At 36.2% G+C, this 19,493-nt stretch overlaps 1 protein-coding gene across 1 annotated transcript in view; it reads left to right on the top strand.

Moving 5' to 3' along the window:
• Nucleotides 1-555: 555 nt before the first annotated feature.
• LOC125076032 (FK506-binding protein 2) overlaps nt 556-19,493 on the top strand; it is a 32,349-nt gene continuing 13,411 nt past the window's right edge. Inside the window, exon 1 of the mRNA XM_047687967.1 lies at nt 556-823. Within this exon, the coding sequence (XP_047543923.1) occupies nt 636-823 (188 nt within the window). The 5' untranslated portion in view covers nt 556-635. The remainder of the gene's footprint in view (nt 824-19,493) is intronic.

The following is a 19,493-nucleotide window of genomic DNA, read 5'->3' as shown; positions in this document are numbered from 1 at the left end:
GTAATAACTATAGTCGTTGCATGAATGTTTTCGTTATAAGTATTGTAATACTTACTTTATAAAGTTGTTTTTAAATCGTGTAATCGATGAATATAATTTAAACATTCTCCTTCATAAATATTTTATCCTTATTGTGGAACCAAAACTGTTTCAAGTCAAAGAATATTTTCTACCTGTGTATGTATGTTAAGAGTATTTTATCTACGAATTTGGGATAAGATTGCCTTTAACAATATTTCTGATGATTATTTTCTTAATTGTTCCTATAGTGATACTTTCTTATATATAAGTTATCAAATGTTTATTAATTGAACCAAGTTTTGGGTAAAAGTGGAACACGTCGCATTTGCCGCGCGAACGAGGAGATCACGTCATCAGTCGCGTGCGTGGCGAACGCGAAGAGGCGCCGCGTCACCTACAACTCGACAAACTGATAAAAATATAATTATCTCGCTCTAATATATGCCTAAAAGCGCCATCGAGAAGAACACAGTACTGCCGGGCAGTGCAACGGCGAAGCAGTAAACTTTATACAAATTCCAAGTTAGCGGAACGCACTCACTTCAGTTGTTTGCCAGCGGTCGTGCGGAGCGTACGCGTATTCTGTTCATTCCATAACTTTTCGTAACTTCGCCATGACATTACGCTGCGTTCTTGTGGTGCTGGCACTAGCCGGAGCCACGTTTGCCGGGCCCGAGGTCACCGAACTTAAGGTCGACGTAGTCAGCGTACCTGAAGGCTGCACTGTCAAATCTAAACATGGTGACATGCTCACGATGCACTACACCGGCACTCTCGACGATGGCCACAAGTTCGACTCGAGGTAAGTGTTCTTCCCACGAAATTATATTACTGTTCCACGCCACAGTTTCGCAAGCGATATTTACTGTTATCTGTAAGCGGAGTTCAATTCCGGCGGCGATCGCTCGGTAGGTAATGAGCGTCGATAACGCGTTACAATGATTAGACTACATACGAGTATTATAAATATTATTTGGCCTACTTATTGTGAAGTTGTAAACCTATGTTCTAGAACAATTAACCTAAATTGAACAGATTCACAGAGGTGCACAACTGTTCCTGTGCAGTTCTCGGTAATCATAATTTATTAGTTAAGTTATTCTGGGAATATGATCATCATTGTTTAATTACACTTTTAAAATGGGTTGTGTGCGTTTGCTACTGGGCGTTTAGCGCTGGGAATTGCATTTCTGATAATTCAATTCGGGACGCATTTGTTCATTGAATCTTGCAGTAATTTAACGCTCATATAATATTTTAATGCAATACACCAATAGGCGTTGGTTTTATCAACAATTAAAAACAATCAATAAAATTTAATTGAAACATTTAAAAGTTATGTTAAAAATGATTAGAGTATCTCGTGTTACAGTATAACATTCTAAGCCGAGTGCAATACCAGTTTCTATCATTATCATTTTTGTTATTTATTCGGTTTATTTTTAATTAAGTTTTTTTTTAAATGCCTGCTTTTTCATTTATTTCGCCTTCGTTTGATTAAAAAAGGTAAATTTATTGATTATACGGAAATTAGTAGTTGCTGATTAATAAAACGTACCTACATAATAGAATAAACAAAATTCTTTAATACGAAAAAAAGACAGACAACTAAGCGAGTATCACCGCGTAAATAATGATTTACATAAATATTTGAACATTATAATAACGACGTTCTTCCACTAATTAGGCGTCTATTGTTATTAACCATTGTTAAGATAACTTCCCATACTATAAATCATAACATAAATGCATACGAAAAACTTATAACGGGTTTCTCTTTGCATTCCGGTTAAAAAAAATGATCTATTCATTAATCAGATGAAGTAAAGTTTGTTGCGTTTATTTCTCTTTAGTTCGTCCAAGTCGGCGAAAAGCGTTGACAGTCACGTGACCGGTACAAATAAAAAGAACACTCCGAGAATTATACAAAATTTAAAAACACTTTTAAAAATGTCTCGACATTTTTAAAAGTGATGTTTGAAATTGAACGGAAAACCAGGAAAAGGGAAATAATTACGGCGTAATTGCTAGTCTTTAAGATATTAATGTACGATTTTTTGTTTAAAATAATATTCACATATTCCTAATCGTATGATAAAACGAATTTCTTGACTTTGTGCGAGCCCATCTCGTTAGATACCCCACTTATAGCATATTCTGCCGTCAAACAGCAATCCTTATAGTATCGTGTTCCAGTTTGAAGGATGAGTAGGCCAGTGTAACTACAGGCACAAGGAACGTAAGATCTTAGTTCCCAAAATTGTTGGCGCATTTGACATTTAAGAAATTCTTAATATTTCGAGGAGTGTCAATATCTGCGCGGTGGTAATCGTGGTAAGCAATTATTTAACTTATTCTATTATTATTAACAGAATAAGTTTCAAAAACTGTTAGTCAAACTATGAGTGAGAACAAACATACAGCCAGTAATTCGGAATCCCGAGGAGCTGTTGTTTCCCGCGAAACTATTGGCGTTGTTCACACAACTCCGCGTTATTGGCGCTTACGTGAATCTGCAAATTTCATCTTATACTTAATTTCACACCCTCGAGACGTCGCGCCGCGTTCGGTGCGAAATGTTCTTTAAAAGTGTTTAATTTTTTAATCGACGACTTGGGCACAATTCTAAATGTTTTGCGTCAAATGTGAGAACGGAATCATGTTAAAGCTCTCAGATTGTGTAAATTATTCACAAATCGGTACTTTTCTTCAATTTTTTCCTGACGAAGTGATTTATTATTTAAGTACAAGTACGTCCGACGTACAGGAAATTCTTAATACAAAGTACGTGATATATTATTTTTATCTCAACGATTATCACCGGTAAAACGTGATAATTCAATGAGATGGGTTAACCCACGATCGTTATTTAAAATACAAATAAATTGATCCAAAACTCTAAATAAATATATTCTTATTTGAAGGACTTTTTTCTCAAATGAAATTCAGTAAAACAATTTAATTAATTAATTAACAGACGCTGTGGTCATAAGAAACTGGTAAAAGTCATGTAATATCGAATAAGATTAAGTTGAGAGACAGCCGTCGACACTGAAGCCGAAACTTGGCTATTTAGACCAAACTACTAAACCAAAATAAGTATGCGACTGCGGTCCCACTGAATGCACTCGGCTTAGTAATCTGTTTGATGGTTGCAGTACTTGGTAATAGGCAATTCATTAGCAAACACAGAGTCGGATTTAAAGGTCCAGAGGCCTTGGGGCCACAGAGGTGTGGAGGCCCTTGACCAACAGAGTCGGGGAAACCCTAATAATTACATTATGAATTATAATATTTTAATTTCAATCTGTAAGCTGTAATTAATTTACTTGTATCGGTTTAAAACAGGTATTTGTTACATTATTATAGTTTGACTATATCGAGATAATTGTTAACTCGACGGAATCTTTGCCGTGGGGTCCTCTCTTACGTGGAGGTCCCTGGGCAGTTGCCCCGGTTGCATTCCCCTAAATCCGGCCCTGACCAAGTATGACTTTATAGTAGACGGATAAGACTGTTGTCCTGCACTCACCATCGGCGCTGTGTTTCTTTTGAGACCTATTAGAGATCACAATGCGGCTGTTTATCAACAAAGTGATGTCATTGCTATTGTTGCACGGAGGAGATAATCTTAATAAATATTATGCCTTGCCACTACTTTAAATGGCGTTCCTATTGTTTATAAAACTATCTAGTCTATTTGGAACACATTTACTCCTTTCGCGTTTTAAGTTGTCCCTAACTGCTGAACTGCAAAGGCTTTGCCTACATATTTTTAAAATAATATTGTTATTGTGTGAGGCCAAATGTCCCAAAGCTGAGCGAACGCTGTTTCACCGCAGGGTGGTGCAACAATGATAGAATTTCTAGCGTCACATTATTACTATTTAAACTCGTGAAAACTCTGCGTACTCCGTTTTCATTCCGCAATCATCTGTTGAATTAAAGCGTTCTCTCCTCTGGGTAAGTCACCTCGACTAACAAACAAATATTTAAAAAACTATATACTTATTAAGTGACTGACGTCGCCGACACCAGTATTATTAATAAAAGTTTTATTTTTAAGTTAGTTTCAATGTACCTTTAAGCATTCAGTCCCATATAAAGAAAATCACTTTTAGCCGTGAACGAGTAACAGACAGACAGATAAAAAGAGTGACTGTATGAAAACATTAACGCAATGATGGTCGAGTTGTAGATATAGAGGACAAGTGCACCTGTATTTTCTACACCGCGATGTGTCTTCGTTATCACCCACTTCATAGCTACATACAAATCATTATTATATTCTCCCCGTGGAAACTTATGTCATACAATGCAATATGAACAATAAAAATCGTTAGAAGAACATTGAAAACACGGTCTTAAGGTCTAGGTTTACAGCCTATTTTTTTTCAGCCTTCATTGCTTTATTTAATACCATATATGAATTGAAGTTATGGAAGTCGAAAACATTTGAACTTCAGTTATAATTCCTGAAGGTTTATTTTTTCTAAAAAATGTACGTCCATTCCTCGAGAAACGAAAGATGCAGTGAAATGTTTTAGTGAAACAGCAAACGTCCTGCGTCCGTTGGCTTTGTTGTTATTTTATTCAAACGTAATTCCATCAAACGCTCGGCCGCGGAAGTTACGTTAGAAGCCTTATTTAGCCGCTTTGCCTCGACACTTTGGTAACTCGCTCACAACTACTTACCTACATTAAAATTTTAAATGGAGATTATAATAATTTGCCGACATTAGACGCCTGCACGTCGGCGACTCGACTACGTGTAAGAGTCGGCGAAATTATGTTCAGGAGCAATTTAAGTTACGCGAAGTCAACTAGTCCGACAAAAATGAGCACTGCCTTCCTCATCTAAATAATGAAAATTGAAATTCACTCGTCGATCGCACTATATGAGCAACATGTGAAACGAAGTCCTCTTACTTTGTGTACTCTTTGTTGTCGGACATCACACGAACTTTAGTTAGGAATCCGCCAGGGACACAGCATAAGGCTAGTATATCTCATCAAAGCGGACACTAAACTATTAAAAAGTTTCTGTATTTGCTTCCACTAAGTTCACGTAGAAAGAAATAAGTAACCATATGTGGACTCCAAAATAAACAACAAGCATGATGTGAGCAGGCAAGCTGCAACTGAATGATAAATCTTTGAAAATTTCAGCTCATTTCGTTGCTGTTAATGTCTCGTTACGCGATTTTCTACGAGTGATCAAGGAAGTCAGTGTCATTACTTCATAAAAGTAGCATTGCTTCAAGTATTTGATTGTCTCGACGTAATGTTACATTCACATAATGTGCAATACTGTGTTCTTTTTTACCAATTTGGCATAAAATTTATTAAAAAGAACTTATTTGTAGCATATTTTCATATTGAAATGTAAAAATAATCTACTCAGTTCTAAAACCCTCGTAACTTGTACAGTTTTAAATAGCATACTTGATATATTTTATATAGCATATAAGAAACTATGAAAATATTTTGACAGTGTTCTACGGTATCTTGCGCAATGTACGATGTGAACGAGCCCCCGAGCCCCCGAGCCCCCGGTTGTGACGGGCCATAAATACGGTGCGTAAGGCCATAGACACCACGATTAGACCACGAGAGGCAATCAATTCGTTCCGACGTTTCATTATACAATTTTGATTACTTTGTATTTGTGTTGTCCGGCTGTCGCCTTTGCCGCTTGATAGAAAATTAATGAGAAACTTCTCAATCGAGCTGAAGAAAATTAAGTTTCGAATGTGGAGGGATTTAGGGAGCGCAGCAGATAATTAAATGAGTAAATACGAGCGTGGTCGGCGCTCGGCGGCCGGCGGCTCGGCGGGTATCGGGCCTGTGCAGACTCGATACTTTCATCAATACGTTTCGTGACATTATATTATATATTAATTAAATAAATAATCCATTCGATTCGCAACGCGTATGGTGTCAAAGTGGTTTCTTGAAAAAAAAAAAATTAACTTCTGTAAAATACTCATCAGCATCGATTCTGAAAAAATACTGATTTTCATTTAGATTCTCATCCTCCATCAAACCCCCTTCATAGATGAGTTTTGAAAAATCCTCAGTGTACACATACGTTCCCAAAGGAATTCCTGTGCGAATTTCATCCTGATAAACCAGGTTTGTGGGTTGTATGCAGTCGGTTATTTAAAAAAAAATTAAGTAGGTGCCTATATTTTTCTTTATTTATTGTTGTAGTCGGTTCTAGACACACCGAGCACACATCCGATGCAGCAGCTATGAGTTGCCGCGATTGATTCAACGCCGACTACTCGTATACTCACTGTGCATGACTGATCTGGGAATTTATCGTTTCGTTTATTTTAAATACAGTTATTTAATTAAAACTCTTTTGCCGGTTCATTTGCATTGTAGGTGTGGAGACTGAAACCACAGTTACTTTTAAAATTATGGTGTTGAGTTAAAAATCGAATGTCTGCAAAGTTTTCATTTGTGTCAGAGCAGTGTAACAAATAAAGACATAATACATCTTGACTTCATAATATGTTATTTATAAACTCTAGCTTTATAAAACAGTAAAGATAAGTATAGATCATATGAAAATGCATCGTTTGTTAACAGAATAGGTACATGTACCTACTATACATACATACATACATAAACACGACACGAATATAATATCTTTGAAATGTGAGGTACAACACTGTCTTTATGTAATTGTGCAAAAAACTAAACGCGCATACTACACTTATCTACGCCAGAGATCTCGATTTTAAATATTGTTTTTTTTTTTTTATGAAAATGTACTTGAAAGTTTTTTCGCGTGTTTGCAAACTTCACATCGCCTTTGATTGTGTTCTGTTGCATTGTTCGCTATTGTTGGCATCTCAGACAAAGTCCGTTCCCTCAAGATGTTTGATAGCTGTAATTGTGCTACTGTTCATATTATCAGATTCAACACTCCACTCCACTCAGCTCGCCTTAATTAACTCAAAACGATAAGTGACTGAATATTCAAAATCTGTACTTTTGGTGTTCCAAAAGTAAAAAGCGATCTTGTATAACATGTTAAGTGCCTGTTTAAGGCGAAGACGTCAGGAATTACTTTTGAATAAAAAAAAAACAGGTAATCTACTAGAATGTAAAACTTACTTAGATTTAATCGATGTGTTCCGCGTAAATCGATATCGTCGTAAATACTAATGTATATCTAAAGAATTGGTCTCGGAAATGTGCACGCGCATAAACCACCATGTCCAATTAATTTCTTCACCGCGCTTTAGACGACGTGTCGCTTCATGATTGCTACGCATATCGAGATAACTCTCTGTCACAGATAAAGTCTTAAGAGTTCATAGATTCGTGGCTTCAGTTCGGATTTATACAAAACTAGTCAAAAAAAGTATCCGCTCAGTTTCTTTCGGCGACATTTTAGTAACAATAATGAGACTTAGGGACGGTCTGATGTCGCACTACAATGACCATTAACGTGACCATCTGATCAGAAATTCACTCAATAAACCGTCTGCAATGTTTTCTATAAAGCCCTTTATAAACCCGAAGTAGTTACAAGATCAATTATTCGACCAATAACATCATACACGGAACGGCTAAATTGAATTTCTTGTACCCGCGACAGCGCTCTTGTATCTCACGGATGGTGAGTCAGGGCTGTCGCCTAGCTCGTCGATTTCATTATTAATCCACATAGAGGTCCGCTCGCAAACCCCTTCCGTTGGAATATCTTTATTGAATGCATTGTCAGTAAATGAAAGCTATTAAAACGTGTGGGCCTATAACGACTGCGGACTGACTGCGCGTGTAACGGGCCTATACTTACCTGATTACAGAATTTGTTGTCTGTTTTTACGTTTGTGTTTATTAAAAGCGATTTTTTTCACAATTCTTAGCTTTTATGGTGGTCTAGGGTGTAATCCTAAACATAAACTATCTCTATTTGACGGATCAAAAACGAATTACAATCATTCAAAATTTACTAAATATTTTATATAATTGTTGTATTAGTCTATCCTTTTTACAGAATAAATATTACAAGTATAATTTGTACTTATAAAATACGTTGGTTGATGGTTATACAGAAATCATTTTTTCTGTTGTCCCTGAAAAAACGACTAAACCAGATTATAAAATATATTGCAAGCAAGTTGTGGTTGTAAGAAAAAATTGACGCTTCCGTTTGATGTGGGCGGAGCCTACGGATGAGTTCAAAATAGAGATATTGATCTGAATCACATTTAGACACAATTTACACATATGAGATATTCATAAGCCTCATATGAGACATAAATACAAAATTCCCGTACATACAAAACAAAGCGCTTCGCACGAGTATGTGTACCTGATCTGTGTAATCTCGAATGGAAGCTTCGAATGAATGATTTTGATCCTGTTCATACGAGTACAGCAGGGCAGTTTAAAGGGTTTCTCGAGAGCGCGTCTAAAGTGCTGCTATATACTGATCATAACCCAGGTAACATTTGTCTAATATTCTAACGCTGTATTTGCAAGCAATATAGGATGTCCTTCCTATAGAATATTTGCTTCCTTATAAATACACAAATATTACAAACCGTGATAACTAAATCGGTCATATTACGCTGCGTCGCTCGCCTATTCAGTACGTGAACATATTGTTTGTATGGATGGAGTAGAACAATACAATGATTAGAATTTGAAATAATATTAAAAAAATACGCTCTGCTGAATATATTTGTTTTATTTTCAATAAAAAATATATAAACAATCACATTGAAATGAATTGCGGTCCGCGTCCAGGCATAGATCTATTCATTCACAAAGGCCTTAAATTGTTTAAATTATAATCGAATTTATATTTTTTTGCAGTCTTAACTGTCACTCGACTTACGCACGCTAAGACACGTTGTAGGACGAGCGTCACTCAGTCATATAATGCACGCTGATAACCGATATAATTGAGCGTGGACGGGCGCGCCGTAATAAATGAACAGATCTATAAAGGCGGTATATCATAAAAAGCATGTGTACATAGAGAAAAATGCAGACATAAAAAAAAACGTGATCGGCATTTATAAATTATAATTTTTGTTCCAAATAATAATAATTATGCGTAGTAGTAGGTTAATCTTCTGCTTAGCAACAAACACGTTACCTATTGTTGTGGGTCCAGGTTGCTGGTCACCTCGGCAACGATAAAGAGTGATGTAATTAATCGACATTTTGCCGAATGATTGACAATGTCGAGAGGTCGAAATCGATAAACTTTTTGTCTGTCATTGAAGTTTCCTTCGATTACTATCAATAACAAAACAGGTATCGCTTATATCGCTACAAATGTTATCAAATATACCGAAAACAATATTTTGTTGTCAAAATAAACTTTAATTTCAAACGTGATTTAAATAAGTAATTAATACTTCTATATATGGAATTTAATATCAAAATCAATACACGTTCCTGTTCGACATTCACGCAGCTGTCTTATCTGCCGGGCGCTCCCGAAATATATTTCGTGCAGTAACACGTGTACTTGATGCACTTCACCTCCGACGAGCCGGCGAATTCAAATTAATTTAGCGTTTTTGTTTATGATCTAAAACTTCAGGCTCACAGCCTCTAGCAAAAAGCATACGGCGCTGCGAAGACTGCTCTGCGAATTCAATGGCTTTGCGATTTGCTATGAAAGATTACTAAAGTATGCTTTTTGTTAGAGGTCGCCGGAGCTGAGCATCCGCTGAGCCCTGCCGCGAGTACAGGTGGGTATTGCGTTTGGAAACTGCTTCCATTCACGTTTCCTGCAAAGCTAACAATCGTTACACTACCGACCCCGGCGCAGCAGATATTCATCAGCTGAGCTGCACGCGGTTTTAGATCGAATAGACAGAGGATACATTTAGGCAGGCGATGGTAGAGCCTATGGGCGCACGAGGGGTGGCTAGTCACTGCTCTTTTATTAAATACACTCAAATATATTATATTCCTAATGTGCTATACTACAAGTTTTTATTCAGTTCTAATATTAAAGATACAATATCACTTGGCTTAGCACACTATGTAACCGCCATTCATACGTATGTACATGAAATATTAAAGACTTTATTGTCTTTGTTACCATTAATTATCATTAACTCAATCAGGATCGTGTATAGCTATATATAGCTTTTCTTAACATCTGTATGTGTGGATCAAATGTTGAAACTGAATTTCGAAACACAAATATTTTACACTTTGATTCTGGCGACAATACACAATACTTCTACTACTAAATTCACGAAAAAAAAGTATTATTATCAAAAATATTTTTAAGATTCCCCTTTTTGATAATTGAAAGTGGAATAAAACTTTATTTTACACTACAACGCAATCGAATATATCACAACGAATTCGATATGAATGTTATACTTCGATCATGTTTGAAATATAACATAATATTCGCTCGCAAGTTCCAATTCTCACTACGCACGACAAACGGTTAGCTTAGCGATGGTTTCGATAATACTAACACACAGTAACACAGAAATTGCTGCTCTTAATTTGGTGACTTAGAGGATCAGGACATCGAAAGATTTACATTGTTCAAGGTCATGGGACGATGCGGATAACTTAAAAAATGTTAATTTAGTACTTAAATTTTACTGAAGTACTTAATAGTTTTGTTGTCGGCAATGTTTACGCAAATGGAGATCACATAAATAAATTTAGACTCATCGGGCAGAGTACCTCGGTACAGCGAGTCCATCTTGCGGTCTATTCCTCTCCATTTGGCGTTGCTATCATCGTGCGGTCAGTGTGTGGAATAGCGTTATTGGACCGACGCGACGTCGGTCGCTCGTCGACCTTCTGATAGACATCACCCACACAGTAGGAGTCAGAAGTTGATGATAACATTTTGGACAAATATGTTCTATGTCTAATCGTGGTTAAAGCCAGTTAAGTGATTATCGAATTTGGAAATTTATTGTCTTATAAATTTTATACAAAATGATCTTCCTAGTTTACCAGATATACTTATATAAATGAAAGGACTATTTGGGTGTAAATTAATTCAAATACGTCTCGGATTTCAACTTAAAATAAGCAAGATGCATCTTAGTAGTTTCAAGTATATTTTTTCAGTCTCGTTTGGAAATGGTTTATCAACTTAAATGCAATTCTGTTTCAGTAAAACGAATGTTATATTTACAGCGCTATCTCCCTCGTCTCGTCTTGACTCATACGTTTGCGTGTTTTGTAAATGATTCCTATAAACAAGAGTAACGATAAACGTATAGTGTCATAGAGCTGTAATGAGTTTGTTTTCCTCGTATACGATATTAAAGTGAATTAAAGATAATATTTAAATAATTAAACTATACACGTAACATAAACATTCGAATCCTAACATAAATATCGATGAACTTCGTTTAAATCCAACTCCAGTCGATAAAACACGTTTGTACGGAGACGTAGGAGCAGGTGATACACCGCGGCCAAACTTTATGTTCGGGGCGAGGTTTACCGCTCCTTAATATTTAATATAGAAAAAATACAACCAAGAACCGATACATTGCTATTGCTACTTTCAAACGTAAACGTACTCGTTCGCGTTCTCGTGGACTTCGATCGACTCCAGAAACTGATCATCTGGATTCTGGACTGGATTCCAATAATATAGTTGTATTAATGCATGGTGACAGTTTGTCTCTGAACAAAAACAATTTGCTTAAGGATATCAAATTATTATTTGAAATTCAAAATCAAAGGAAATGCAAATTTATAATTAGTACTTTTCCATATTCACATACCTTGACAGATGCACAGAATTTACATATTTATGACTTAAATGTATGTTTATGCAATTTGACTCGACTTTATATTTATTAGCTTATTTGACATTAATAAATTCATTTATAGATTTAAGTTGACAGAGGGTACTATGTAGCTATCGATAAAATCTAGAAGACAAATTGGTAACCTAATATCACACAATATTAATAATTATTTTATGTGTAATGTTACCGAGGATCATATGTATAATAATAAAAATAATAATCTAATTTATATATTAGAGTAAAAATATTAAAATTCATAATTTAAACTAAATAAAATGACAAAATGCTCTCCTACTTAAATAGTATATATAAAAAACATGCAGGGCATAGGTGGCAAAGATCATGAAGTAGAATTATTTTCGGAGTGTTATAAAACTCATGTATTTTGTTTCACAGAGCATTGGATTAAAAGTTGTGACATATATAATATCCCAAACTTTGAACTGTCAAGTACATTCGTTAGACGGAATGATATTCGTGGTAACTCATTAATATTATTACGGAATGATATAGTTTGTATTTGTCGAAAAGATATTGTGGCTCTCTCTATCGAACGTACTATCGAACTATCCTGCGTGGAATTTCCGCAGTACATTACAGTGTGCGTGTACCGGCCCCCATCGGGAGATTTTTACCTATTTGAGACCACTATATACTCTTAAAAAGATATGTAAAAGTAATAAATATGTAATCGTATGTGGTGACTTTAACGTCGACCTATTAAAGGAAACTTCGTTCAGTATTTGGTTGGTCACCTTGTTGAAGTCGTTTAATCTAACGCACAGAGTTAATGAATCGACACGAATAACCAACTGAAATATGTGAAGTATCAATAATAAATAATTTAACTTCTGACCACTGCGGTCAGACTAGCTGACATTGATACCGCTCGTCTAATGTTTTAATTTTGGTTATTTTCACAGTATTATGTAATTCATATTACTTTGGGGTAATGCTGCAGGTATTGAATCTGTTTTTATTTTTACAAAAAAGAGCAATCCGGTCTATTTATAATCTTGGAGCTGGAGACTCTCTTCGGGATGTTTTTAACAAAGTAAGAAGACTCAATGTTGCGTCACAGTATATTTACAACAATATTATGTATATTCACATTGGCATTGATCACTTTCATAAAATCAGTGATAATCATTCCGATAAATAATCCGCACATTTTTAACGTTGCCGTTTCATAGATTCAAATCATTTGTAAAAAAATACATCGGTAAAAAAGGCATGTTATTCAATAGAAGATTATAAAGATGATAAAAAAGATGTTAGACGTGGAGTTAAGGCTTGTTGACTTCCAGGCAATATATTGCATACATATATATGTAATTGGGATGTTGGGCCCAGAGTTCCTTGTCATAATAAACATATGTGTTTATGGAACCGCTTACGATACTTAAAAGCAAGCACTCACACTCGGGCGCACGTGATACCAATAGTATACTCAGTTTGTTAGTTCAACGCTATAAAAACAAAAAAATGAACAACATTTGCATTAATTTTGACACGACGTTCGCACCAAGCCTGGTTAGCAATCACGGCACTCGGCTATAAGTTCCCCTAACGAACGACTTTGATCACAACGGCGTGTGGTGCCACCGCAACGTGTTGATTCAGCCGTAATTGCCGGCACACAGTCGCGTAAACATTCTTACGTATTGGCAGCCTGGAAGGCTTCATATACTAGTTACGGCGAGGATTCTCGCGTAACGCTAGCGGATTAGTTTAATATAAAGTTCATTTTGAATATTTTTAAATATTACGGATTGTATTCATAATTAAATTGCAATAGTTAAAACTTTTCATCACTGGAACATGGGGAATGTTAAGTAAATCTCTCGGTATGAGCAGATCGTCGGCTCTCAAGTGATTCTCCAATAAACCCCGCACTGACTGATGTTTTCAATCTTTATTTATTTGAGACATATTTCGAAGTTATCCCGGCATAAAAACCGACGAGTAAATATACGGTAAAGGCGCGTCGGTTAAAGTGTATTTACTAATAACGTCGGTGATTGAAGCTGCACGATCTTTGGCACGCCGCGCTTCAAAACTGCGTGAAACAGTCGTAAAACGGCTCGCACAGAACCTCTACGATACACCCTACCGTAAAGACGTACCTACCGGCGACTAGCGACTCCACCCGCGTTCGGCGGCCACACTAGATGTGCCTCGTCAGCAAATTATAAAATATCTTGTCGGAATTAAACGATTTTATTGAAGAATAATTTTTAAGGAAATTATTTTTCTCTCACAACATTTTTGATTAAATTACATAATTACAGGGCTGTTAAATGTCATGTAGCATAAACGAACCCTTTAAACGAAGCATAAAATTTGGCACAGTTAATGTTAAATTGGAGAAGGAATGCAGGAAGCTAATATATATTATATAAAAAATAAATAATTTTAAATACATTAAATTGATAAAAAATCATTCCATACACTTCTACACGTTTGTCACACGCTTAGATACATATCACGCTGAGATCAATATGAAACATTCCTAGTTTACGTGTATACAGCCAATGATACACACGTCATACAATCATGTCGAAGGAAAAAACAATTCAACTTTTTAACATTTGTATTTTTAATGTAATAATGATCTTTCGAATCAATGTATTTTATAGTTTTATTTAATTAGTTAATTTCGAAAAAGCGACCACTAATTATATATATTTTATGAAATTGTTAATCTATCGAAATAAGTTTTAAAAGATCGAAGGCAGCGCCTTTCAGCGCCTTCCAGCGGCCGTATATGTTGTTGTGGCGCGGGCTGGCGCACGGTAACGATGCGGTCGCCCCCCCTCCCCGCTGAATTATTAACACGTGCCATCCAAGAAGTTGAATCGACAGAATTAAAACTTAGCGAGCTCTTTCATATTTCACCTACTTACGTTGTTTTCCCTCTGTTCAACCCATTTAGGAGCCATCCAATTAATGCGGGCCTCGAAAGCCTGTGAGAGGTACTGTGGAGTGTTTAAGAAAATTCATATTTTTATATACGTATTTTATTACAGCTCGGACCACGGACGCATCAGCTTTTCGATTGCAATCGTGAATTACATTAAAAAAATTCATCCCAATGGGGTTGTATGGGGTAAATTGCACTTCGACGAGCCGCCGGAGCGTACGCGTATCGCGTAATGTTTTATGGTCCGATATTAAATGCAAAGAGGTATCGTGCCTCACATTACTCAATCCTCTCCACTCGCGCCATTAATCTCCAAGACTATCACGGAAGTAGGCTGGTCGGGAAGGCTCGGTGCATCTTCGATGTAACAAACAAAACGGACGAAGCATTTTTCCAATTAACTTTATATTCGTTTCGAAAAAGCGAAACTTCTCGTATTTGCTATCACGGTGGACCGTGAATTGTCAGCGGACACATGTGCTCAACTCTACCCTCCTTGAATAATACACGAACGGTGTACTGGCTTGAGTTCTTCGCACGTTTTATTGCGGACGATTGGCTACGGAATTTCGTTAGGTTTCGGTACGGCGGTCTTTTTAAAAATAAATTACGCAAATGTACGAGCAGAGTCTATGCAACTCGAGAAAAAAGATTTAATATTAGTAAAAGTAAGGGTTTTCATAAATTTCATTCATTTAGCCTATCTGAGTTGTCTAGCCAACGTGGTACGGCGTTGTGAGCTTAGCAGCGTAAATAATTAAGAGCACTTTTGCACGCGGCGTCGCTCGCACCGCTCTCGGCGACATCGACGCCGTGTACCATATAATGCGTTCCGTCACGAGTATAAAACACCACGCCACCACCACAATACGCTAGCGACGTTAATAATTTCCTTATAATCACAATTTGCAAAACCTGTTATTTCTTGTACAATAATTTCCGCTGATCTAAATAAGGCGTACGTTAAGACGAGAAGAGTATGACAAACGAATCACGTGTGAGAACAATATGTTACATTACTTAAAAAATAGAAAAGCTGTTAAAAAAAATGTATTATTAATAATTTACAATTAGTAAAGTTATTTTAAGATAAAAAAAACACTCGATAAAATTTTGGAAACAACCAAATCGAAACTAGTAGAAATATAACGAAACTAATAGGCAGGAGTCGCTGTAGAAATGTTTGTATCCTGGGAACCGGCGCGCCGTGAATCGCAACAGCTCCGAGCGGGTTCTGTGTCTTAGCGTTGAAACATTCATATTTTTAACGACTAAATGTCTCAGAGAGGTGAAGGCGCGCATTTTTTCAGGCCACACGTTTTCCTACAAAGTTAACATAAGCCGCACTTGACAAATGCGACGAGGAATGCTTATTTTGTATACTGTTTGTTTTTATTTTACAAAAAATATCCTCGCGTATACGATATACTGAGACATATGGTTATAGCTTAAGCCGCAGAACGATTATTTACATCTTTCGGTTTTTCGAACTGTTTTGTGTCACTGTGGCCTATGACGAGGTATTTGCGTTTTAATCGAGCGTACTCTTAGGGTTTCGTAATACTTGAAGTTCTACGTAGAAGTGGACATGCATTGCAATGGATTGTATAGCTTAGGAAATAATTTTAATTTTCGAAACGTTAAAATAAATAGCTTAGTTGTCGATGTTAATTTGGTTGCGATTTTAGTTAAATTCTTCGTCTCGTCCTCACAAGGTCATATATATTTAAAAAGAAGCAAATTCAATGAGTATCATATCAATGACATCTACGAGTCGATACTTCCGCCAATCACCGGCCAGCTCCTAATCAACGAATCGGCTTCCAGTGTGTCAGGCGGCTGCGGCTCCATTTCACTTTATGATGATCTTTAACACTTTTAAATATTTAATGTCTGATTCTCAGCTATCTAGCAGCCGCATTATACCTTAGACGCCGGTCGACTATAAAACGTTTTAAAACGTCCTATATCGTATGAACTTTATTGTTTATATTATATTTCACGTACAATTTGTAGGTGATTTATTTTTATTTGTTCTTTTATAGTGTAGGTACATGTATAAAACTCTAATGCACTTCCAAATTATCACAACTAATCTGATGGCAACCGTCGATGCCAAGCCCTGATGTTGCGGCGTATTAACGAAATCCTCAATGAAAAATATATTATAAAAGTTAATTTTTTAAATCATAACGATTTTTGTCGAAGTAATCAGCTAAAAAAAGAGCGCGCAACCTCATCCTCCTCGCCTGATTGATCGCACACCCTTCTGTCCAATAAATATTAAATTTGTTCGGGCAATTTGTCTGTCTCACTTAGTTGCGAGCAAATGATGTATTAATACAGAAGATGCATCGTTCTTCGTTCTTCGAGATGTGCACAGCGGACGTGACGACTGCTTCGAGAGAATTGCGCCCGCAAACAGGGCTGGGTGTGTTTCAAATAGAAATTGCAGCTGATATATAATAGAATATTTCATGAGATCCGCAACTAAACGTACTCCGCTAATGGAGTTGAGGAGATGCTACCTTAAGAGGTTATTATATTCGGGACGATTTTGCGGCAGTTGCTCGATTTTAAACATGTTTTTGTTTTAAAAAATAATCAACAACAATCAAAATCTAAGACTACCTATTATAAATTTATAAAATAACCGTCTAAGAAACTATGAACTTTTGACCTTCCCGCAGAAAAGCCTTTCTACTCGCACGATTGGCACAGAGGATTATCAGATATGCAACTCGGTCACCGAAGACTCGAATTCCTGGTCAGTTCAAAGCAAACCTAAAGATGGATGAAACGTAGGTAACATATACGAATGAATCCAAGTTCAACTTGAAGTAGAAGAGATTGTATGGCAAACGGTTTTATTGCATTTTCAATAAACTCAAGTTGAAATTGTTGCAAGGACAAAAGGTTTAAAAGTGCTTGTCTATAAAATTGTGCAAGCTATTTTCTTCTTGGTCAGTGCGTGCTTGCACGTGTAGGTATGTAAGCTGGAGGACGTCTACAAAGCTTATTGGGATCTTTGAAAGTCTTTTGTGAATCCCGCCCGTAATCCTGTTAGTGACGGAGAGCGGTTAGCAAACGATAAAGTGACTTTCGTCTTGCGAGGCTCGAAACGAAAACTGACAGTTGGTTTTTAAAAAACTACTAACTATAAACTGTTTCAGCAGTACTTTCAAAACGGTTAAATAGTGATATTAATTTAAACTTAGTTTCTAGTACTCGCGTCGACTACGAGTTCAAGCATGTATTCACATTCCACATTCACGGACGTGTGCAATATATTTAATGCGTGAGGGTTGGGGGTGAGGCCAAGGAATATTTTTAACCCGGTCGGAAAATAGAGTGCATAGTTGTGTTTGGCAATATCCCATAGTTAATCTAATTTGGTAATAATGGACCTCCGTATAATTAAATAAGGCTTCAATACACGGACACGGAACGAAGCAAAGCAAGCTGGTTTTGTATAAAATCGAATTGAAAATTCACAAATGACTTTACTTATTCAGTACAGCTTTAAGTACAACACAAGTATACCTTTTAGTGACAAGGACGTTGAGGAAACTTAACCAACAATTTGTTTTTAGAAAATCATGAATTGAAACTGAGTTTATTGGAATCACCCACGTTTATAAATAATAATTGATACTGCTCATAACCACCACAACAGTTTGATATCAAAACAATTGGCTTTGTTTATAAATTAAAAATAAAACAATTACGAGTTTAAATCATTTATATTTCTTTTAAACTAAACCAAGGAATGCTATTCATTGTGTTTGTGTCATTTAACAAGTTTTTGAACATTATTGTCGTTCGTTGAAACAATAACACAAAAGCAGGTACGGTTGAGAGTGTCCTAAGATTTGATCAGAAATTGATTTAGGTTTTGATGAAGTCCTGTTTATTTTGCGGTTACTTGCGGCGGGCGCGGGCGGGGCCGGGCTGCGACACACAATGTCCATTCAGAATGCAATGCGCTCTGTACATTTTTGTGTGAATTTTCATTCGTAGCTTAAAGTTTTAAATCTAAAATAACACAGACATACAATACGCAAAATATTCACTTATACTATATATTATCGTTGTATGCGGTTAGACCTATTTCAATTATTTACCAACTCGTCATTAAGAGTAATTGCAGATTCACTGTTGCAGCGTATTGTTTATTCAACTCAAGCTGTTCATAAAAAATATTTCTAGACTAAACCACCAATAATTCGTCTAAATGTAACCTCGTTACGAGTGATGTACTTATCGAGGTTAATAAATTAAATCCTAGACATTACATTTAATTATTTTATTAACGTGATTTCGAAAGAAGTTCATAAATTTCGTTTAAAAGAATTCATAAAGAGAACGCCTCGAGGGTTCAAAAGAGAGCAACTTGACTTTTTTAAGTATTAACCCTAACACTACTGAACAAATTCTGTAAAGAAAGCCGCTTCAACTGTAGCACCGACACGCCCATACCGCCCATACCGTCACTGTCTGGTAAAAAACGTAAAATAATTTATTACTCGTTTGAATTGCTATATAAGCCAATAATACACCAAGCACCTAAAACTGTATGATCTTTATTTTAATCGTTTACAGTTTTTTTATTATTTACCTTATGTATAAAAATATTTTTAAACATGGCTTCGACTTACCGCGCCTGTACTATACTTTTCTGTGACGTTTTAAACTCACTATATAAATAGTCCACGTAGGCGTTTATAATAATAAGGTACCTCTTATTATCACGGAATATTGTT

The sequence above is a fragment of the Vanessa atalanta genome, chromosome Z (genome assembly GCF_905147765.1).
Source record: "Vanessa atalanta chromosome Z, ilVanAtal1.2, whole genome shotgun sequence".
NCBI lineage: Eukaryota > Metazoa > Arthropoda > Insecta > Lepidoptera > Nymphalidae > Vanessa > Vanessa atalanta.
The sequence above is the reverse complement of the archived record's forward strand: the minus strand, read 5'-3'. Positions and strand labels throughout refer to the sequence as shown.